A 23,850-nucleotide genomic window follows, 5' to 3' on the forward strand; every position below is an offset into this window, starting at 1 on the left:
CTCAGGTCATGATCTCAGGGTCCTGGGATCTGCTCAGCAGGGAGTCTGCTTCCCCGCCTCTCTCTCTGCCTGCCTGTCTGCCAAATAAATAAATAAGATCTTAAAAAAAAAAAAAAAAAAAAATTCTTATATATTCTTAAAAGAATATAAACAAGGAGATGAAGTGATTCTTCCTACAGTCATTCAATAGAATCAATAGATTATTATACAGAGCTGTCATCAATCAGCTAACCATATCTAACAAAATTAACCAATGATTTGATGGAGCTTCATTACAGTAAAGAGCACATCACCGATTTAGAAAAAAGGTACACGAGCGGCGCCTGAGTGGCTCAGTGGGTTAAAGCCTCTGCCTTCGGCTCAGATCATGATCCCAGAATCCTGGGATCTGCTCACAGGGAGCCTGCTTCCTCCTCTCTCTCTGCCTGCCTCTCTGCCTACTTGTGATCTCTGTCAAATAAATAAATAAAAATCTTAAAAAAAAAAAAAAAAGAAAAAGAAAAATGGTACATGAGACACATGCACCTGCTTTTGCGTATGTATTTTTAAACATACTTCTGATATCTCTGAAATTTCATTAACTTGAATTGAAATATCTCTGAAATTCATTAACTTGAAGAAATCTTTAGAAAAGCATTTTAATAGCCCATTTCAAATTTCATTTTATTATTTTAAAGCAAGTTTCCATAAGTCTTTTTTTTTTTTAAGTATTTTATTTATCTGACAGAAAGAGATCACAAGTAGATAGAGAGGCAGGCAGAGAGAGAGAGGGAAGCAAGCTCCCTGCTGAGCAGAGAGCCCAATGGGAGCTCTGCATGCTTAATCCCAGGACCCTGAGATCATGACCTGAGAGAAAGGCAGAGGCTTAACCCACTGAGCCACCCAGGTGTCCCTAAGTTTCCATAAGTCTTAAGCTTTACACAACTAAGCTACTTCTAACCCCAGATATCTTTCCAAACCAGAGTTCCTAAACAGCTATCCTACACAAAATTTAAATTCAGAAACTACTAAGACTTTTCTGAAAATGTTCAACTACTGTAAGGCAACGGAGTGAGGAAAAAAAAATGTTTTTGTATGAAAATAAAAAAGCTAAGTGCTAGCAAACCATTAATATGTAAAACCTCTTTGAAGAATCAATGGCACACAGGGTACCAACTGAACCAAGAAAGGAAAAAAAGCAATTCTCTAACAGAAGGTTACTGTAATAGGGGTATTATTCTAAACCAGTAAAACCCAACAGAGATTTTTACTCTGTTTTACAGATGCTCCACTACTCTGTGACACTACTAATAACCACTCAATTCCAAAAACTTTTCAGGTTTAGTTGGCATGACTTTAAGAAAATTTTATCTTTTTATCTTAATAGAAGAAGTACTAGGAAACCAAATAAATGCATCATTTGCTAAAACAAATACATTCGGATGTGTACAGTAAATTTAAAAATACACGGAAATGTTAAGGAAAACAAATCATTTTAATTTTAAATATAAGCAGCAATACTTAGTATGAAAAATACATTATGTACTCATGTAACTACCACAGACTACAGGCCACATCCAGTTATCATCAAAAACAGACAAATCTAAAAATAATTTTTAAGCCACAACAAAACTTCTTCCCAATTACATAAATCCAAACAAACAAAAAACCCAAACATCTTGTTACCATAAAAATTCACCTTTCATATTGAGAACATTTTTCCATTGACCAGAATTCACTAAACTTGATTATCAAAACAACCTAAATCATCTCTCCAAGCCAGTCTCTTTACTCCTTTAGTTCACTCTTAGGGACCACATCAGATTCATTTTTTCCAAAAAAGTATTTTCGTACAATAATGCCTCTCACTCAAAATACCTCAGTGCTACCCCAGCAGATCCTCCCAGTGTTTAAAGGACACACAGTTCAAATTCCTTAGCCTGGTAACAAAGGCTCCAACCTTCCTTTCTGGCCTCCTCTCAGAATTCTCCTAAAGGAATCTTCCCCAGTAATAATACTGTCTAACCCAACAGACTTTAGGATACCTAGCTCTAAAAAAAAAATTTTATTCTTAGGAATAACATTGTGGAAAGCCAAGCAAAATTTTCTAAGCAAACTTAAAAACTGGTAAAAATGCAATGTATTCAAACTTTACTTATTTAAGGTTTTATATCTTTATACTTATATAAAAAGTAACTTTCTCATTATTACCTAAAATGATTAAGATAAAAATATTTGGAAAAGAATGAGTCCCACGTCTTCTCTCAAAGATTTTAAGATACCCATATGACAATGGTTCTATTCAATCTTTGAATGAAAGCTCAAGTGAAAGAGCTGGTTCTGATAAGACAAGAGATTTAGAAACCCTGGACAGCTTTTAAACGCCTGAACTTACTTGACAGTATTTTATGATTCACTAATAGGGCCCAATTTATTTCTAAATTAAATAGGCCAGTAGGTTGCCACGACTTATCTGAGGAAAATACTTCCCTAATTCACCCTGGAAATCTTTTTTTAAATTTCAAATTGTTTTAAAGGAAAAATAACTTTATTTTCATAATCACGAATAATATATTGCAAGTTTTGGCTGTTATCAACACATCTCTGAGCACTGAAGATAGTCTAAACTTCAACTTTCCCCCAAAATACTAAGATACCTTATTTAAACCACTGGATGAAAATTTAACAACATAATAGCATAAAGATGGTACCCCAAATCCTAAATCTCTTTAATAAGATACTTACTTCTTGTAGCAACAGCGCTACATTCCACAGTAATAGAAAAACAAACATATAAAAACAATATAAAAAACCTTTTTCTTTTTCATGAAAAAGAAAATATCAACACCAGGTTTAAAAAGTTGAGAGGAACAACAAAGTGTAAGTCAGTTAGTTGTTCACTGGAGACTGACAACTACCCACACACCAAGAAGGTGAGGAGCATCTAAACTATCCGATCACATACTGAAGAACACTCAGAGCCAAGAAATCAGAAGCCTCTTGAACTATGACAAATATCAAGGCTTATCCCCATATACCTTATTCATCAGTAAGTCCAGAGCAAAGGTAGAAGAGAAAGGCAAGAATCACAGAATACAGAAGAAAAAGGAACAGAGAATCAAGGGAGAAGTTGAAGGCAAGGACAGAAAGAAGGGATGAGAGCTAAATATAAGACTAGAAAGAAAAAAAAAAATCAACAAAAAGAGAGGTGGTGTTTTGCAGTGTGAAGACTACATTTGCCTCAGGGACATTTGTCCCAGAGGTAACAGATCACTGCCAGTAATTCCCCAAGAAGTCATTTTAACAAAGTTTTAGGGAAACTATTCTTAGAAAACCCTTGATTCCTGAGATAAATTGAACCCACGATCTAATCATCTTGTTTAAATGTTTTCAAACCATGTTTTTATTACATTTTACAATAATCACTGAAATTATAAATTTTAATTTTTGAGAGTTTCGGCCAGAATCTGTTTGGTAAGTTGTAAATCTGAATATAAATTAACACCTGACCTGCAATTCTCTCAAGTGATACATCAGTAAGAATCCTTTTTTTTTAAAAATAATAACATCTGGTGATTTATATGACATCACAGGGGAGAACTGCCCCCCAAAAACTAAAACAAAAGATAAAATTTCTCAAATTAAATATGTCTCTATTTGGGTACCTATGAAAGTCATGCAAGACACAGCAGACAGGATCTGAAACAAACATTTTGTTTTTAAAAGATGCAGGACTAAAAGAATTAGATAAATGAGCCTGGAGCTATTAGAAATACAAAAAGAACGTTAAGGAGAAGAACTCAGTAAAAATTCAAAATCAAGAAGTTAATGAAATGCCATTAAGGACAGAAGATATGAAAAATTAATTAAGATTCTGCTTTTGTGGTTGGGAGAAGGGGGGTGGGGTTATGGACATTGGGGAGGGTATGTGCTATGGTGAGTGCTGTGAAGTGTGTAAACCTGGTGATTCACACACCTGTACCCCTGGGGATAAAAATATATTATATGTTTATTAAAAAAAAAAAAAAAAAAAAAGATTCTGCTTTTGTTTGGTCTCTCCAAACCAGAAGGGTACCACCCCTACTTGGTCTGGGTATCCTCAGTAGGACTCAGTCTCGGGGGATGTTAGTGAGAATTCTTCGAAGATGTTTGAAGCTCTAAAACCAGTACCACAGTCTCCAATAATCCTTCCACTGTCATAGGAAGACTCAGTTTAGAATCTCTTCATAACCTTTTCTTCTACCTTTCCTTTGAATGGCCACTTGAAAAGCCACTTAGTCCTTTTCTTCTCGACTTTATAATGTATTTTATTTATTTTTTTATAATGTATTTTAACATTTGTTCACCAGGAAATTGTTCTCAAAACTGATCCCCACTCTGAAGGTTTTATCAGAAAGTATCTAACTATGTGGTAAATGCATAACTTGACCAGAATAATCTACAAATTCTGAATCAGAGATAAATCTGAGGGGTTTGGTCTTTAGATTGGCTTTCTGTATGTTTTCTCGAATTGTTTATTTCTCCAACTTCCAAGTGCCTTATACTGTCACTATCCTTCCATCCCCATCTTTTACTTTCCTTCTACATGTGTACACACACACAAAATGTCAGTACCACTGTATATGTATGCAAGTGTAGGTGTAAAAATACACACATACATACACTACAAACACACACGGTCAACAGACTATAAACCGAAGATAAAGACATAAACAACGCTGCAGAATAGGAATTAATCCGTTTATTCTTATTTCCAAGATAAAACAAAACTAGTTGGTTACTGTAACTCACCAGATGGTTCTTCAGGCTCGCTTTCGTTTTCTTCCTCAGGTGGGGCTTGAGGGGGTGGTGGGGGAAGCTTCTTTTCTTTCTCTGCTTTAGCATTTCTCTCTTCTTCTGAATAATACTCATCTTCTGAGAGGTTGGCCAAGCTTTCATCCATCTCTCTGTACTCTACCTATATGGAGATTACACCAGGGAAAGCTAAATACAGTGAAGATCTAAAACCAGGGACTCAATTTGGAACCATCAGTGAATGTGAACTGCCTTTTAACTTCAAATTTTAAGGGAAATAAGCATATAACAAGGCACAAGCTAGTTCATAATAGGTAGCTATTAAAAACAGAATCTCAGGAGTACCTGGCTGGCTCAGTCGCAAGAGCACATGACACCTGATCTTAGGGTCATGAGTTCGTGCGTAGCCCATGCTGGGTGTAGAAATTACATAAATAAATAAATAAATAAATAAATAAACAAACCTAACAAAACAAAGCCAAACCCCTAAAATCTCTCATGAAACAATCTCGTGTCAGTTCAGATTTAGCTTAATCTATCAATTTTACATCACAGTACTGACATTTAGATGAATCTGAGGCTCTCTACAACTCCTGAAAACTCTTTCAAAATATGTGTATGTATATACAGATATGTTTGTATGTGCTTATGTATTCACATGTATGTATACATCATATTCACATACTGAAGTTTCAACAAAGACTAAAATAACCCTGAGATAAAAATACAGTTAACCAGGGGTGCCTGGGTGGCTCAGTGGGTTAAAGCCTCTGCCTTCAGCTGAGGTCATGATCTCAGGGTCCTGGGATCGAGCCCTGCATCAGGCTCTCTGCTCAGCAGGAAGCCTGGTTCCCCCTGCCTACTTGTGATCTCTGTCAAATAAATAAATAAAATCTTAAAAACAAAAACAACAACAACAACAAAAAAAAAAACAGTTAACCAAAATAACAAAAGACTGTCAGGCAGGCCAGGCCTATACTTCTACTATTGAATGGTAGAACAGCAAAATCCCAGAAACCAAATGGGGAGAAATGGCAGTTAATAAAAACTGCAAATGGCAGCAGCCAAATTAAAACTACGAAAAAGTATATTTGCTTAAAAAATAACTGGTGACCTAAGAGAGTTGAATGATGAAAGCAAAGAACCTTTACAACAAATTAAGTGAAGCAGAAATGGAGACCACAGGTCTTACTACTAATTCACACTCTGGTTATAAAAGGAGAGAACTAGGTAATAAGTATAAAGAGGAAACAATCCTGGCGATTGTCTTATTGGGGATAAAGCAACTTAAGATAGGGAAGATTATAATGGACCTATTTGCCTGAATGTATAATATGGTATTACAAATAGTCATCAACCTTAGAACACTAACTGTCACTGTAACTCCTACCCTAGAAAGATTCCAGGAAGCCAGAGCAACAACCACTCTCTATTTCAGATTCAATGAAACAATAAAATGAATGAAATAAAAATTCATTCGATCTGGAGACAGAGCAAAGACATTATGGTTTCCACATGTAATATACCTAATTTACTTGGTTTCTGAAATTAATAGTCCTGCAGATTACAAGTGTAATCTACTTTAATTTTTGAAATATCTTTGAAATAGCTCCATATGGCCGGTTTTATATTTGCCTCTTTCTTTTCTTTTCTTTCTTTCTTCCCTCCCTCCCTCCCTCCTTACTTTCTTTCAATGACATGAATACAGTCAGGCAGGGGAGTGGGTGGCTAGGGGTGGTAACACGGATTGTGTCAGAAAATGGAAACAAAAAATTAAGGATAAATTAAACAGTTCTGATCCATACTCTAAGATTCTTATTTATAACACATGAATAATAGTTTCATCTATCAAATACAGAACACTGAGTACATGGCCATAACAGAGAAAACAATTACGAATGAAAGTCTCCGTGCCCTTAATAAGCTGAAATTCTAGTTAAAAACTATTGGTCCTTATCAGGTAAATCGAGAGACTTTACAATAAAACCTCTAGAAATCTCTCGATACTAAACTTCACCTTACTTGACTGAGATACACTGTAAGAACAGACCTCAGGACAACAGGCAAAAGCTGCAAGGAGGGAAAAGTTTCAAAGAGGGAGAGGGGTCAGAAAATGTAATACATGTTACATGAGTATGCAGTTTCCCTTCTTTTAGCCCTCAACAGTGCTTGACCCCTTCCCTACCCCCAAAGATTTGGCCCTTTAAGCCTCTGTTCATCAATCTCATCCATTTAATCAATAATCACTTAACAAATGCCTATCGTGGAACTGGGCAATGTGCAAATTCTGAAATAATGTAAGATCCTTTCTACTGCAGTAGTTCAGCTCTTTCCAAAGGATGTTCCACAGGACTGTATACCCTTTGAAGAAAAACCCACGATCAAGTCTGGGAAACACTGCAGGACCCCTCTAGGACAATCACAATGCACATTAAAGCTACTGAAAAAGCTATTAAAGCTATTAAAGTTGTGCAGCAAAAACACTCTTTTCAACATTGTTTAACCCAATCTTTTCGTGAAGTAGTAGCTGCTAAGAAGGAATACAGAGTTCTTAGTTTTCAGGCAAAGAAAGAGATCAAAAAAACACCTAGAAGTAGGGAAGTAGGAGCAAAAATATCTATAGGTAGTATTTAAAAACAGCAATAACAAGGAAATAAAATCTGTGTTTCACAGAACCCTAAGATTCTTCAGGATTTCATTTAAATACACATTTATATGTGTTACACCAAACCATAATCCTTTGGAGACCAACAACAAACACATGAACTTGTAATGCTTGGGTAATAAATCTGGGGTAGACCTAACAATGAAATTTCTTCTGCAATCTGTTCAACCAAGACAGTGTCCGGAGATGACAAGACAAGCTAAAAAAACAACCATTTGCACTACTTATCAATCACTGGATCTTATCAAGCACTGGGTCTTCACAATACTTCATAAACAACTGAAATGATAAAACTGGAGTCTGAGACCAAAGTAAGACGGCAACAATAAAGCTTAATCTCCATTGTCAAATTTGGTGATCTCTCTCTATATAAGAAAAGCCTCATTTTCTCAAAGACTGACAACTAAAATAAAGGTTATAAAATTAAACTTAATATAGGGGTGTCTGGGTGGCTCAGTTGATTAAGCATCTGCCTTCGACTCAGGTTATAATCCCAGGGTCCTGGGATTGAGCCCTGCATCAGACTCCCTGCTTGGTGGGGAACTGCTTCTCCCTCTCCTGCTGCTGCTCACCCTGCTTGTGCTCTCTCACTCTCTCTGTCAAATAAATAAAACCTTTTAAAAAAAAAAATAAAAATTAAATTAAATTTTTAAAAACTTCTTAATATAAAACAGGCAAATACTACTTGATTTTGGATAAAGTTTTATTTTGTAAAAAAAAAAGAGTTTCTCTACTTAATAAAAAGTTAAACCATCTGAAAGAATCTTACAAACTCTAAAAAATTAAAAACTATTCCCCTGAGAAAAGCAATACTCACAAAGTACTGAGGCCCTCTCATCCCTAAGTAAAATCCTCGAAGACTTTGGAGGTTCTACAACTACTTACAACCAAGGACATAAAGATGTCCAACAGGCAGATGTAAGTCAGATGACTCTGAAATTTACACCTCTAGTCTCTCCCTTCTCTTCCTCACCCTTGCCACAACGCTTCATTCACTTTCCAATCATCTTAAGGCTCCAGTCTTTTTAATCTTTCTTCCTTTTAAGTCACCTAGGGCACAACTGCCATACTGATTTCCCAAACATGTGATATTTTTAGATAGTTTAAAGGTGAATGCCAAATTTTTCAAACCAGCATAGAAACTTTCTGGCTCTAACCAGATGAACTTACTTTTAGCCATTTTCTAACACACTAGTCAAAAAATCCTCAATGTTGTTCTATGGATTCCCACCTGCTTCTGTTAATCCAATGCCAGAATTCAAAGCTCATCCCCTCTGCAAATTATTTCCTAACTATTCCAAACTTGCAAATACTATCTTCTCTTTCTCTGAACTGTCACAGCACTTAAGGTCTGCACTTCTCAGCCTAGCACAGTGCTGTCTGATACCATTTTCTGTGATAATGGCAACATTTGGATCTGTGCCTCCAATATGGCAGCAGCAGCCACATGTGGCTATTGCGCACTTAGCCATGTGATTCAAGTTTAAAAGAAAAACTCCGTTTCCTCAGTCATACTAGTAACGTGGGCTACTGGTTACCAAATTGACTAGCACAGGTTCAGTGATTGGCTCTCTCTATAACCTGGACATGACTCTACAACCTAATACTACTGATCCCTCCAGTTTATCTTGCTCCTAGAAAAATGTCATTTTCAATTAAATTCATTTGCCCCTTGTTCCCAATGTTCAACTGTCCATTCCGGACTCCCTGCTGCTTCTCAAACCACAGAATATATTAAGCATGTTTCACTACCTTTCTCCACTGGTAGTACTTAATTACTGGGCATCTTACTCTAAACCAGACACCATAATAAGTGCTTTGTTTACATTATATCTAAACCTTACAAGGTACGGTTTACTTTCCTGAGGAAAATGAATCATAGGGAGAAAAATTAACTCCTTTTCCGAATACTTTTCTAAACTCTGTGCTTTTTCAAGGCCCAGTTGAAGGCCACCATTCCTGAAGTCCCAACCCTAAAGTTCCTAACTAAAATCCCAACCCAACTTAACAAATCCAAACCTTAAATATTTGCCATAATATTAGCATACACAGTCGGAGATGACTATATTCTGGACTAATGAAACTTAACCTTTAGGGACCTCCCAACTGCATGGACCCCTTCCAATACCCTGAACCTTGTTTTAGTTACAAAACTATATATATAATATCTGTATCTATGTCCCCTATTGAATCTACATTTCTACGTACAGATAAACCCCCCTGCATGTACCTCAGAACTCTTGAGGCAAGGCCAGTCTATACTGGACTCAGCTTGCTTTTTCCTCTTTTAATGCATACTCTATCCCTTGAGGTCTGTTTCCTCTGGCTCCCAAGAGTGGCCAGGAATAGATCAGTTTCCCTAGTACCTAACTTCCTAGTTGCTCCCCCAAATAAACAGGTAACCCACTTTTCTCTTTAGAGTTTCAGAGCTAATCACAATGGAAAAACAGTGTAACAGGAATTAAACACAGGAAAATTATAAAGACAGAAATCTTATGATATGTCCCAAATTGATCTACAGATTCAAGGCAATCCCAATCAGAGTATCAGTTGCCTTTTTTTCAGAAACTGATAAACTGATTCTAAAATACATGTGGAAATACAAGGATCACAGAATATCAAAAACAATCTTGAAAAAAGAGCAAATTTGAAGAAATCAAACTTCCTGATTTCACAAAGAAAAAACTTATTATTTCACACACACACAAAAAACTTATTACACAAACTCACAGTAATGAGTTACACAAACTCAGGACAATGTGGTACTGGCATAAGAACAAAAATACAGACCAATGGGACAGCAGTGATGGTCCAGAAATAAACCTTTACATTTATGGCCAACCAATGAGAGTGCCAACCATTCAAAGGGGGAGAGAAAAGTCTTCAATAAAATGTGCAGGGACAAGGGGATATCCACATGAAAAAGAATGCAGTTGAACTCCTACTTCATACCATATACAAAAATTAACTCCAAAATGATCATAGATCCATAAACCTAAACTCTTAGGAGAAAACATGGAAGCAGATCTTCATGACGTGAGATTAGACAACAGTTTCTTGGCTATAACCCCGGAAGCAAAAGGAACAAAAGAAAAATAAATAAACTGGACATCAAAATAAAAAAGCTTTCATAATCACCATATAAAAATACAACCCAATTTAAAAATAAGCCAAGGATCTGAACAGACATTTCATCACAGATATACAACTAACTAATGACCAATAAGCATAAGAAAAGATGTTCAGTATCATCAGTCATTAGGGAAATGCATATCAAAACCATCATGAGATACCACTTCATATCCACTAGAATGGCTATAATAAAAAAGACAGTATCAGGGCGCCTGGGTGGCTCAGTCGTTAAGCATCTGCTTTCAGCTCAGGTCATAATCCTGGGGTTCTGGGATCCAGCCCCCCACCAGGATCCCTGCTCAGCAGGGAGGCTACTTATCCCTATCCCTAGGCCCCTTCCATGCTCTTTGTTTCTCTCTCTCTCAAACAAATAAAATCTTTTTTAAAAAGGGTGGGGGACGGGATAACTGGGTGATGGGCATTAAAGAGGACACATGATAGGGACGCCTGGGCGGCTCAGTGGGTTAAAGCCTCTGCCTTCAGCTCAGGTCATGGTCCCGGGGTCCTGGGATGGAGGCCTGCATCGGGCTCTCTGCTTGGCAGGGAGCCTGCTTCCTCTCTTTCTGCCTGCCTCTCTGCCTCCTTGTGATCTCTGTCAAATAAATAAATAAAATCTTAAAAAAAAAATAGTAAAATGAAAACCCTTTTCATGGGTGGCTCAGTGGGTTAAACCTCTGTCTTTGGCTCCTGTCGTGATCTCAGGGTCCTGGGATCGAGCACTGGCTCTCTGCTCAGCAGGGAGCCTCCTTCCCCCTCCCTCTCTGTGTACTTGTGCTCGCTCTCTCTTTGTCAAATAAATAAATAAAATCTTAAAAAAAAAAAAAAAAGAATGGAAAAGAAAACCCTTGGGCTTCTGCCCTCTATTTCATTTCTGAGAGTTGGGAGTCTCCAACCTGTGTCTTTTCTAAACCATGCGTTATAAAAGCCCCCCAAAGCCTTTCCTTTTTTTAGCAAAGGGTTTTTATTCTTGGAGAGATGTCTCCAGTGGGCAGTTGAATCTGAGGCCTCAGTCTGGCTAGTGCTCTTCTCACGAAGCTCTTCGCACACAGACTTGACATATCCATTTAAAAATTACATACAGACAGAAAACTTGTTATATGCATAAGCGATATGAATTGCATGATGTTCAGTATTTATTTTAAAAGTATAAATCTCCAGAAAACACCCAAGTCTAAAAAGTCCATGCCCTAGTTCTGCCTTAGGGCCCTGCACAGCTGGTGTTCCATGTGGTCCTTTGTCTGAGGCCGAGGCTACCTTCTCACAACTTAAGCCTAGATTCCAGTTCCACCACTGACTTAGTTGTGCGACTTTGGGCAAGTTGCTTCCACCGTGTGCCTCTGCTTCCTCACTTCCTAAAGCGGGGCTAACAATACCTGCCCACTGGTGTTTAGCAAAAATAAAATGTTAGTGACGCCCTGAACACAGCATCTGGCGCCCGGAGATGTGAGGCAGCTGTTGTCTGTATACGCTGTTCGGGTGACAGGTCTTTTTCTTTCCATATCTTTTTGCACCTTCACTAGCTGGCATTAGCTCTCTTCATCAGCTTCCTCAATCTGTAAATATTCTATGTCAAAAGATCGTTGAGAGAATAAAAAGAGGAAAACTAGCGCACAGCAGGCCTTAAAAAAAAAAAATTTTTTTTTCTTTTCCGTCTCCATAGCTAAAGTCATTTCTTCAGCATTACCCCACAGCCTCAATGCGCGCCCAGCTGAAACTCCTTAAACACTGCCCGGGGGCCTCCAGACACATCTGCGGACAAACAAGCCGTGCCTGTCTCCAGCAAAGCCAGCCAGAACTCCACGTCAGGGAGCCATGTTTCCCAGCCCAGAGAAGAAAAGGTGTACAGATGTAAGGAGTCTACCACCCCTCCCATCGGCGCCCCTTTCCCGAGACGCCCGGGTCCCCGCACAAAGAGCGCATTCAGCCGGCGCGAGCCCTCCGCCTCCCTCACCCCACACACCCACCCACCCAGCTGGTGGGGAGGTGCGGTGGAGACCCGACGGGCTGGGGAGGTGGGGGTGGCCGGGGCTGGCAACCTCGAGGGAGCCGGGCACCCGGGGCTAAGGCGCGCGGGACGGGGTCGCCGCTCACCTTCGCTCGCTTGCGCCGGCTGGTCCGTCGCCCCTCCGGAGTCTCCGCGATTCCCGTTTCCATGGGGGTCGCAGATCCAGGCACGACGGTAGGCCCGGCTTGAGGCCCGGCGGACCCCGGCGGCTCCGCCAGGCCCCCGGGGGGCGAGGCCCGCGGAGGCTCTTTCTTGCGGGGAGTGCGCTCCCCGGCCACCCCCGGGCCGGCCTCGGCAGGGCCCGACAGGCCCGCGGGCGGCGCGGCCACCTCGGAGCCGTTCTCCGCGCCGCCCGCTGCCCCGGGGCCGGCCTCAGTCCCGGCCGCCGCAGCGGCTGCCGCCGCCGCCGCCGCCGCGGCCTTCTTCCCAGACAACATCTCCGGCCGCCTGGCCGCCGACGGCCGGAGGGGCCGCTCGGTCTGTCGGTCCGTGGGTCCGGAGGCGCCTCGCCTTGCCTCACTTCACACGGGAGCTCGCTGCCAACCGCCGCCGCGTACGCACGCGCTGAGCGCGCTCCAGCCGCGTCGGGACAAAAAGGCCCGGGACGCCCACCGCCCCGCCTTCCCCGGCTGCCATAGAGCAGCGCCCTCGCGGCTAGAGCGACACCACCGCACGGAGCACAATGCTCTCCTAGAGCGTCGCCTTGGCCTTTGGAGTCGGCCCCAGCACCTTCCCGGTCCTAGGGCTTCTGGGCCATACTGCACCTCCGAAGGCGACCATTTCTTCCAGGGACTTGCATACACCCGTGAATTCGTTCGTTCGTTCTTTCATTCATTCGTCAGTTCGACCAATATTAATGCTTACTACGTGACAAGGGTTTAGTTATGAAGTTTTTCTTTCAAAGAGTTTACAGTTTAGTGAGTGGAAAACATTGAACCGTAACTGGGACATCATCTTATTGTTTCATAATTGTCCTGCTTGCACTGGGGAAATCTTGGAGAGCAAATGAATTTCGTGGTAATAAAATGGACAGAAGTTAGGAATCCACGCTTGAGTCCGAACTGGATTGCTGTTGCCTCCGGGGCCGTGTTCCTGCGCTTCTTTCTGTCTGGACCTCCTTCCCATGAGCACTCCCTGTCTTCCATACATAACACCTCTTTCTATTCCAGGTTAATTCTTCCTAGTGCTGCAGGTGGTGATGGTGGTTTGTTTTTTTTAATTCCTCCAAGACTCCTTTAGTGACCCAACACTGGAACAACTTGTGTTCTTCAAGCTTGTTTCTACTTATTACGCTCAACTATAATTGCTTTTGTATATATCTGTCTCTTCAAGCTATAATTCTCTTTTTTAAAAAAGTTGTTTTTTTTGTTTTGTTATGTTTTGTTTTGTTTTTAAGTAATCTCTACACCCAACGTGGGGTCGAACTCAAGAGTCACATGCTTTCCTGGCTGAACCACCCAGGCACCCCTTCAAACTGTAATTTTGCAAAAAATTATCCCATTTACATGAACTTCAAGAACTGGTAAAACTAATCTCTAGTGATAGAATCCCCAATCAGTGATCACTTGGGATGAGAGTGAGGGCTGACTGCAAAACAGGAGGGAATTTGCTGGGGTTGATGGAAATTTTTTTTTTTTTAATCTTGATTAGGTGGTGTACATGTTAGTCAAAATTCACTGTACTGTACACGTAAAATATTTTCATATTTTTTACTTTATGCCAATTTTACGTCAATTAAGTTGAATTTTTTTTATACTAGGCAAAAAGGAAAAAGGAGACAATTAAGTCCAGGAAATCTAGAAGCTGTGTAAGAAAAAAAATGTAATCATATTCAACATATGGCTCAGCTATGAACTACACTGACATAGCCATAATAACATAAAGATTAATATTGTTTTAACCAAATCGATAGAAGTATACTGAGAGGATGGGGGAAAGAGAAGGTGTGTGGAGGAGAGGAATGAGAGGGGTTTACAGAATCAGAGACGAAATGGGAACGGGGGAGATTCTGCATGGGAGCTAAATTCTCATCTTCCATCATAAAAAGATAATATATAACATCAAAATTGAAAAATCAAGAGCTAACAGTACAAGCATACAATTTAGATATATCAAGATAAATACCAGAAGAAATAGTTAAAAAGCTGGAATGAGTTGTCTGGGTCATATAACTTGAGGATGGAAAGGGACAGATAGAGAGCAAAGATTGTTTGTTTCAAACCCCGTAGATCTGATTGTGCATTTAACAATTTGATAAAACTTAAAATTAGATTTTTAAAATATGTATATCTTTTAATCCAGCAATTCCACTTTCCAGAGGATATTCTAGGAAACTATTTAAGTATGTGTACAAAGATTTAACTTTAGTACTGTTTACCTCAAATTATATATAATAGCAATAAAGAAGAATTAACTTAAAGGCCCAACAATGGCCACTAATTGAATATATTAGAATATCATAGCCATTAAGATTGACACTTCAACATGAAGAACTCTCATACAAAATAGTGAGCATATGTCAAAGATTTATTTAACTCATTATTGAGAGAACCAGTAAGATGACAATGCTGGTTCGAAGGAAAACATGAAAATCTGATATATAGTCACTAGTCAGTGGAAAACAATGCTGGAATAAAATTGCAAAGTTTAATAAGAAACAAATGGTTTCAATGTCTTCCAAGGACATAAAACTGTAGAGTTTGAGGTTATCTTTTCTATCAGACACAACTCATTTGCCTCTATTTCCAAAAACAACAACAACAACAACAACAACAAATCATTTGCAACTTAACCCATTTTAAAATTTTTGTGGTAAAAGACACATAATATAAAATTTATCACCTTAACCATTTTTAAGTGTATAGTTCACTGCAGTTAATTACATTCTCATGGTTGTACAATCTCCAGAACTCTCATCTTATAAAAGTCTGTGCCCATTAAACCATGACTCGTCATTTCTCCCTGCCTCCTAGCTCCTGGCAAACACCATGCTACTTTCTGTCTCTATAACTTTAAGTACTCTGGGTATCTCACGTAGGTGGAGTCAAATGACTTTTGTGTTTTTATGACTGGCTGCTTTCACTGAGCATAATCGCCTCAAAGTTAACCCATGTTGTAGCATATGTCAGAATTTCCTTCTTTTTTTTTTTTTTTAAGATTTTATGTATTTATTTGACAGAGAGGGAGAGATCACAAGTAGGCAGAGAGGCAGGCAGAGAGAGAAGGGGAAGCAAGCTCCCCGCTGAGCGGAGAGCCCTATGCAGGGCTTGATCCCAAGACTCTGGGATCATGACCTGAGCCGAAGGCAGAGGCTTCACCCACTGAGCCACCCAGGTGCTCTTCCTCTTTTTTTTTTTTTTTTTTTAATGTTAGTTCACGTCTTTTTTCAACCCATACACAATTACGTGTACTCTGGTCTGTCGAAGCGGTAGGTCAGACAACATTTGCTACAATAACATCTGTTAAAGTGCTAGCCATAAGAACACCAGCGTCACATTCATTTGAAGGGCACACCCAGCAAAGGTGATGGATGTAGCCCTTCTCATTTACCTCAGAGATAGTATTTCAGGATGGCTGGCTTAATCTTCTTTCTCTTATGCTTATTCTTCTTGGGTGTGGTCTAAGACTTCTGTGTTTTCTTTGTCCCACCACAAAGTCTCAACACAATATGAAGAGTGGACTCCTTTCGAACATCGTAGTCAGACATAGTATGTCCACCTTCCAGGTGCTTCCCAGTGAGAACCAGCCTCTGCTGATCGGGAAGAATTCCTTCCTTCACCTGGTTCTCGGCCTTTGTATTTTCTTTTCTTTTCTTTTTTTTATTTGACAGACAGATCACAAGTAGGCAGAGAGGCAGGCAGAGAGAGAGGGAGAGGGAAGCAGGCTCCCTGCTGAGCAGAGAGCCCGATGTGGGACTCGATCCCAGGATCCTGAGATCATGACCTGAGCTGAAGGCAGAGGCTTTAACCACTGAGCCACCCAGGCGCCCCTCGGCCTTTGTATTTTCTATTGTATTTGAGGGTTCAGCCTCGAGAGTGATGGTCTTTCCCATAAGGGTTTTCATGAAAATCTGCATCTAGGCAGCAGTTCACGTTGGACGGTGGATGGGAGAAGAGAAAATGGCAACACCCCTCAGGGTTTTCTGAATTTCCTTCCTTTTTAAGGATGAACAATTTCATTGTCTGTGCACACACATTTTGTTTATCCATTCATCTGTTGTTGGATTTTGGGGTTGCTTCTACCTTCTAGCTATTGTGAACAATGCTGTTATGAACATGGGTGTGCAAATAGCTCTTTAAGATCCAGCTTTTGGGGTGCCTAGGTGGCTCAGTGGGTTAGGCCTCTGCCTTTGGCTCAGGTCATGATCCCAGGGTCTTGGGATTAAGCCCCATATTGGACTCTCTGCTCAGCAGAGAGACTACATCTCCCTCTCCCTCACCATCCCCACCCCCACTTGTGCTCACTCTCTGTCAAATAAAATGTAAAATCTTAAAAAAAAAAAAAGAAAAGAAAAAGATCCAGCTTTCAATTATTTTAGATCTATATCCCGAGTGTAATTGCTAGAGCGACTTATCCAACTTTTACAAAGGTAACATCTGACTTCACAGAGTCAGGACTCTATCCAATATTTATCAAATATTAAACAGTCCTGTCAAAGTTACCTTCCCCTAAAGCATCAGAGGACCAACAGGTAGACCAACTGGACAATATTCTAATATGACTGTGTAGACAAGCTTGGAGTAATCTCTTCGTCTTATTTCCAGATCTTGGGTAGTTTTTCTTCACAGTCTCCCTCACAATGAGGGTAAGGGCTCTGTGCTGCTGACCATTTTATTCCCAGGGGCGAGGCCCAGAAGTACTGTAGAATAAATGAGGTATCACTCTAGCCGACATCACCTGGCTGTTATGAGGACATCATGAGATGTTGCTTACAAACTGCCTGTCAAAGTCTGGCACATAGTGGCTGCTTAAGACAAAGGAGTAGTTAATATTATTGTTACGCGGCAGCAGGGTGGCTGGTTATGACTCAGAGGAGGGGGCAGCCACAGCTCCTGTCATGGAGGGCAACTGTCCTAGAGGGACAGGGTCTTGGGGCATGGGTGCCTCCAAGCCATAATGCTGGGGGAAATAATGTCTCTTTTTAGGTATCTCCATGGGATACTTGCTTCCTCAGGCACCGTAGGAGCACTGGTGGCTTGGCTGATAGGCTATAAGCCAGCCTTGTTTGGCTTCCTATTCCTTCTGCTGTTGCTTAGCAACTGGCTGGTCAAGCATGAACTCAAGCCCACTCCCCCAGAGCCCCCAAAGGTGAGCAAAAGGGGCCTTAGCTTCAGCTAAGGATGATGGGATATTTACAGCTAGACTGGGTGGATGGGGGACAGGGAAGATGTCAGGATAATGGGGGCAGGACTGAAATATCCAAAGCTCTGGGTCTAAGCCCCTGTTCTACAACTCCCACTTGGGGGATGGAGGACAAAGCACTTTTTTTTTTTTACAAGGCATCAGTTGCCTGGGCTGTGAAACAGAGACCATCCCTAGATGAAAAGCAAAACAAAACAAAGAACTGGTGGTTGCCAGGGGGGAGGCAGGTGGGAAACGAATGAAATATGTAAAGGGGGTTAAGAGTACACTTATCTTGATGAGCACTGAAAAATGTATTTATACAGTCATAGAATCACCATGTTGTATACCCGAGTATACAATTAGTATACTCTGTATACTAGTCATACTTCAATAGAAAGAAAGAGAAAAAAACTTGTTAAAAAAATGGGGGACCATCCCAGACTCTCCTACTTCATGTCTGATGTCAACATGGTTTGGCAACAATAACCATTACTTTAAAGTGGAAAAATTTTAAATGGATGAACTAAAGATACTGGTGGAACATAGATGCATCTTTAGAATGGCTTAAGGAAGACCGTGGAAATGTACACAGATTGCTACACCTTTTATGGAAAGTTAAAAGAGCACATGAGACCATACACCGCCTTGTCTGTGGATGCCTGTGCATAGGGAAAATATATTAAGGTTGGATTTCTCCACCTCTGGGCGTTTGATATTTTGAGTGAGATAATTCTTGATTGTGAGGGCCTGCCCTGTGGATTGTACCATGTTTAGTGACATCCTTAGCTTCTACCCACAGATGCTAAGAGCACCTCCCGGCCCCCCTATTGTGACAACCAACAATGTCAGACATTGCCAAATGTCCAGTGGGGGAGGCAAAAGAGCCTCCCACTGAGAACCACTATTGTAAAGAAATATATGGGAAAAATAACTTCTGAGTTTGGGATTGCCGTTGAGATGAGGTTCAGAGAGAGAGGGAACTCTATGAGAAGGACCCACAGGGGACTCCAGTTACATTTGTCATATTTTATTTCTCATACTGGTATGGGAATGTGGGTATTTGCTGTAATATTCACCTTTTTTTGCATGTCTGAAATTAATTTTTTTCAAGATTTTTTATTTTTATTTATTTGACAAAGAGAGAGATCACAAGTAGGCAGAGAGGCAGGCAGAGAGGGTGGGGGAAGCAGGCTCCCCGCTGAGCAGAGAGCCCCACGAGGGACTTGATCCCAGGACCCCGAGACCATGACCCGAGCTGAAGGCAGAGGCTTCACCCACTGAGCCACCCAGGTGCCCCTGAAATTAATATTTTTAATATTTTTATTTATTTATTTGACACAGAGAGAGAGAGATAGCACACAAGCAGGGGTAGCGGCAGGCAGAGGGGGAGGGAGAAGCAGGCTCCCTGCTGAGCAGGGAGCCCAATGCGGGACTCGATCCCAGGACGACCTGAGCTGAAGGCAGATGCTTAACTAACTGAGCCACCCAAGTGCCCCTGCATGCCTGAAATATTTGAAATGGTTTTAACGATGAGGAACTTGTAGCTGACTCCAAAAAGGAAAAAAAAATTAAATATTATTAATGGCATAGAGAAAGATGAGGATTACAGAGATCAGAGAGTGTCCTGAGACCACAGGAAAAGTTGGCAGGTGGTGATTTTTATGAGGCCTGACAACAGTCTCAGGCACACTGGGAGAAACACACTCTCCAGGAGACAGCTATATCTTGGTTAAGCGCTTTCTGTCCCCTGTGGGTACAGATGAGCAGGCCATTTCATTTATTCCTAGGAACCAAAGGCAAGTATGGGTCCGAGGAGTTCAGGGGCTCCCAAACTGAGAAGAGGACCTTTCCTCACTGGACCCCAACTCTGTCACCCACAAGATGTGGCAAAGATGCTCTCCTTGAAGGCTGCTTGTGTGGACTGATTAACGGGCTGTTTGTAAATCGCTATTAACCAACCTTTCCTTTTTTGGGGTATGGGGAGTCTAGGAAGAGGCAGAGAAACCAAAGCCTCCTGAAGTCAAACCCAATAGCCACGTCTTGAACACGAAAGAAGTCGAGAGATTGCACGCCTGCTTTGCCCTCCAGGACAAGGTCCTTGAACGGCTTATGTTCAGTGAAATGAAGCTGAAGGTCTTAGAAAATCAGATGTTCATCGTATGGAATAGAATGAGTCATCACAAGAGGTCGAGCCGGCAGCGGACTTTCCCCATGAGGAAACACAGAGTAAGGAGACATGACTCAGTTTTCTCCATCATCTCTGACTGCACTTCAAATTCCCCCTAAAGAGGTCAGACAGACTGGGGTGGGCTGGCCTCTTCGGATGTTACCTTTACTCAGTAAAACCCAGTCAGAGACTGTTGAATTTTCTTAGTAAATCACACTGGAGAGCAGGATTGGAGGCTGAAAGTCCAATCGCCTTTGGGAGAGAAAGCCGTCCTCACTCAGTCAGCTGTATTACGCTCTAAGAACAACCTGAGGGGGCTCCAGAACCGGGCTCCTCCTCTCTTTCGGCTGACCCCATTAACCTAGTCCAGGGCCCTGTCCCTGTTCACCTTGAGTCTTATAATGGCCTCTCCTGGGCTGCCGCAGCTCCCAGTCTTCCCCTTCCCCTTCCCCTCTGCTCAGAGGCCAGAGCCAAGCTCTGCCAAGTGGGCAAGTTCACTGCCTGTTCTTGAGCCTACATCTGCTGTGGTTGACAGAAGAAAGGCCACACTCCTTACCGTGGTGTTCAGACCCTCCATGATCTGACCCCTTTTCCAGGCTTGCCCCCCATCCCCTTACTCTCCGTCATGTGCTTTATACCTTGTGCTGGAATATCCTAAACTTCAGTCATTGGGTACCCCCTTTGTGATTTTTGCCAGAGCCACAAACCACCTGAATGTTTAACTCAATATCGTCCCTTTAAATGGACTCGTTTCCTTAAATAAATGCACCTGTGAAAGAAAAGTCATAATAAACATAACTAACTGTACATTAGAAAGCTGTATCATTTGGCTAAAATAGAACATAACTGTCAAAAAAAAAAAAAAAAAAGAAGCAGCAGACAGTGAAGACAGAACCATGTTACTAAAGTTCCAACCAGAGCTTGGTTGCCCACTGGAAAAGTCTGAGCCTGGGAATTTGGGGTTAAAAAGAGAGATTAGTTTAAAAAAAAAAAAGAGAGAGAGAGAGAGATTAGTAACTATTAGTGTTGGAGAGATATGTTAGCACCAAGCTAAGACTTTTCTCCATAAGGAGAACTAGAAGGAAATCACTACCTCACCATGGGATCCGGTGTGGCTTAGTGCCTTGTTGGGGCCCCACCTAAAAGCATCTCTAATCAAACCAGATGGCTGGTCATCCCCCAAACCCATCCACATCTTTGCTTGCATGATTTCTTCCCCTGGAATTCCTAATCTTCCCCCCTCCTTTTTTAAAAAAAATTTTTATTTATTTGACAGAGAGACACAGCAAGAGAGGGAACACAAGCAGGGGGAGTGGGAGACGGAGAAGCAGGCTTCCCGCTGAGCAGGGAGCTTGATGTGGGGCTTGGTCCCAGGATCCTGAAAACCCCGAGACCATGACCTGAGCCAAAGGCAGACGCCCAACCAACTGGGCCCCCCAGGCACCCCTATCTTCCCCTTTCAACTATTAAACTTCTTTAGTAGTTCCTAAACTACACCTCCGGAGAGCTTCCCTAACCCAGCTAGGAATAGTGTCTGTCCTTGGTGAGCTCCCAGCATTTTATCTTCAGTTTGGCAGTAGAAAGTATCACGATCTGTTGGGATTTGATTTGCACACATTTCTAGATTCCCTCCCCATCCTCCAACTAGATTATAAACTCTCTGGGGGCAAGGACGGCATCTTGTTCCTCTATCTACTGACCCCCACAGGACCCAACACTGGTACTGGTATACAGTCAGTCAGTGCTTCCTAAATAGCATCTCTGATGGTTGATCACAGTCTTATGGGTTTTCTGTGCCCTCCTTTTATGATGACTCTCCTATAACCTATTTTTTTTTAAGAGCAGGATCTCTGGAGCCTCACAGCCTGGCTTTAAGTCCCACCTCTATCCACTCCCGGCTGTGTGCTCTCAGACAATTCTAATTGTCTGTTCTCGCTGTACCTCAGTTTGCTCAACTGTCAAATGGGGAGAGTAGCACTATCACCCTCCTTGTGTGTTGTGAGGGTTTGGTGAGTTACCACACACCCTCAGGCCTGTCTTCCCATGACCTCCCTACCTAAAACCACAAGCCTCCCTTGTGGGTCAGTTACCTTCTCCTTGTCTCTCTCCAAGTCCACTCTCCACTCTGGGGTTGTGTCAGGCTGCTTTAGGGCTGGCTGGGTTCCTTCACAGAGGGTCACTCCTCTCAGGGAGGCTCTCTCAACAGGACCTTCTTCTTCCAGGTTCCCTTTGGAGCTGGGGGGAGGTGCATTCCCCCGAGTTTTCCAGTCCAGGGGGACTGCACTCTTCTTTAGATGCTTCTCACACCTTTGTCAACAGTCCCTTTCACGTAGCTTCGTGGGCCATTGCTAAGGTCTTGCTGTATGGCCAGGTCATTGGACCACCTAGAACTGGACCATCAGGAGCATCTCTGCTGTGGAAACAGATAAAGCAATTTGGCCACAAAGTCCAAAGGTAGGTGATATGTGAACGAGCTCACAGTAAAACACTGGACACTAAATCCTTCCCTGGACCTACCAATAACAAAACCATCATGGAGGTCCGAGGTGGCCCAGTGAAGATCCACTTGACCCATGAAGCACTCGTACTCACACAGTATGACTCACTTGCAAGAAATGCTGGCCTGTGGCTCAAGGTCTATCTCAAGAACTTGGGCATCTGACCAGTTCATAATAGCCAAATTGGTGGCAGTGGATTCTGACTGCCATAGACCTGATTTAGGATATGGGGTGGCTATTCTCTTCACCCAGATGGATTCCTAAGGTTCTGATGAGCACCTTTGTCATATGCTAAGTGTAAGGTTTTATAAGTGAAATAAACACGACACCAGGCGAGGTAGGCACAAGGCAAGATTTATCAAAGGCGCTCTCCGGCGAAGTTTCAGGGCTCAGGAGAAGGGGAGCCAGGAAAGTCGTGCAGGGAGGAGGTGGGCACCCTCAGGCGAGGTTCCTCAACTCTGGAAAGGGGAGTGGGGGATAGTCGCACTGGGAGGGAGTTGGTGGGGGATCTTTTATCGGGCCAAGGCAGGGCATGGGCTCACATCCATATATGGTAGGGTATTTGGTGATGGAGGGTATGGGGTGGGGGGTCCTGTTACTTCTGTTCCCTGCATAGGTATCGGGTTACCTATGGTGATGTGACCTGGGCATACATCCTTTTGGCAGGAGAGTCAAGGGTTAAGGAAAGGGGGGGGAGGGGGCTTGGAAGATGGCTGGCCGGGTGGTCATTTCTATTGTTCCTCCATGGACCCAACACTAAGATTTCCCGATATGACACAATCTGACAATGGAACTCTGTTTATAGCCGCTGCCGCCCAGTTGTGGGCCCTGTCAATACGGAATTCTCTTGCTCTTCCACACTTGCCCCCTGCAGATGGTGGGTACAAGGGAGATTTGGTATGGCTTGTTCAAGGTGCCATTAGATCAGCACTCCCTCATCTTCTGTGGGCAGCTAGGAAAGGGAAGGGTACACCTGACGTGTCAGGCAGAATGCTGACTTCTGGGTTCCTGTGGAGAGCAGGGCTCTGGAAAGGACAAATGATCTGGCTCATCCCAGGCTCATGACAGCCCACAGGTGATGATCCGTCAGAAACATACGCCAGAGATCTGAGGAAACAGACCAGGGTGGAGGGCTAAATAAATTTGCCTTCTTTTCCAGAGTGGGCCAGGCAACACTGAAGGGCCTCTAGCAGCTGCTCAGGCCAGAGCCCATGGCGTGAACCTATCACAGTGCTGAACATACCACCACACTGACCAACCCCCGACC

At 42.1% G+C, this 23,850-nt stretch overlaps 2 protein-coding genes and 1 pseudogene across 4 annotated transcripts in view; 1 reads left to right on the forward strand and 2 right to left on the reverse strand.

Moving 5' to 3' along the window:
• The window catches only part of LOC111154639 (lysine demethylase 1A), a 58,892-nt gene extending 45,809 nt beyond the window's left edge, over positions 1 to 13,083 (reverse strand). For 2 of the 3 annotated variants that reach the window (XM_022514392.1, XM_022514391.1), the window contains exons 1-2: positions 12,662 to 13,012; positions 4,771 to 4,936 (exon numbers count right to left, since the gene is read on the reverse strand). In XM_022514392.1, coding sequence (XP_022370100.1) covers positions 4,771 to 4,936; positions 12,662 to 13,012 — 517 coding nt within the window. Of the gene's footprint in view, positions 1 to 4,770; positions 4,937 to 12,661 lie in introns of all 3 variants that reach the window. The other variant, XM_022514393.1, reaches the window with a different exon arrangement.
• Positions 13,084 to 15,975: 2,892 nt separating this feature from the next.
• LOC111154819 lies at positions 15,976 to 22,759 on the reverse strand (annotated as a pseudogene).
• LOC111154640 (testis expressed 46) lies at positions 17,691 to 20,271 on the forward strand. Its single transcript, XM_022514395.1, has 2 exons — positions 17,691 to 17,882; positions 19,908 to 20,271. Exons 1-2 carry the CDS (start codon positions 17,691 to 17,693, stop codon positions 20,202 to 20,204), a joined length of 489 nt encoding a protein of 162 aa, XP_022370103.1. The 3' UTR covers positions 20,205 to 20,271.
• Positions 22,760 to 23,850: the final 1,091 nt, after the last annotated feature.

Source organism: Enhydra lutris, unplaced genomic scaffold, assembly GCF_002288905.1.
Source record: "Enhydra lutris kenyoni isolate GAN:26980312 unplaced genomic scaffold, ASM228890v2 scaffoldscaffold38, whole genome shotgun sequence".
In the NCBI taxonomy this organism is placed as follows: Eukaryota; Metazoa; Chordata; class Mammalia; order Carnivora; family Mustelidae; genus Enhydra; species Enhydra lutris.

Coding starts and splice junctions, on each gene's coding strand:
- LOC111154640 (XM_022514395.1), top strand. CDS start 17,691: ATGCTGGGGGAAATAATGTCTCTTTTTAGGTATCTCCATGGGATACTT. Junction 17,883..19,907: donor CTCCCCCAGAGCCCCCAAAG/GTGAGCAAAAGG, acceptor TGGGGAGTCTAG/GAAGAGGCAGAGAAACCAAA.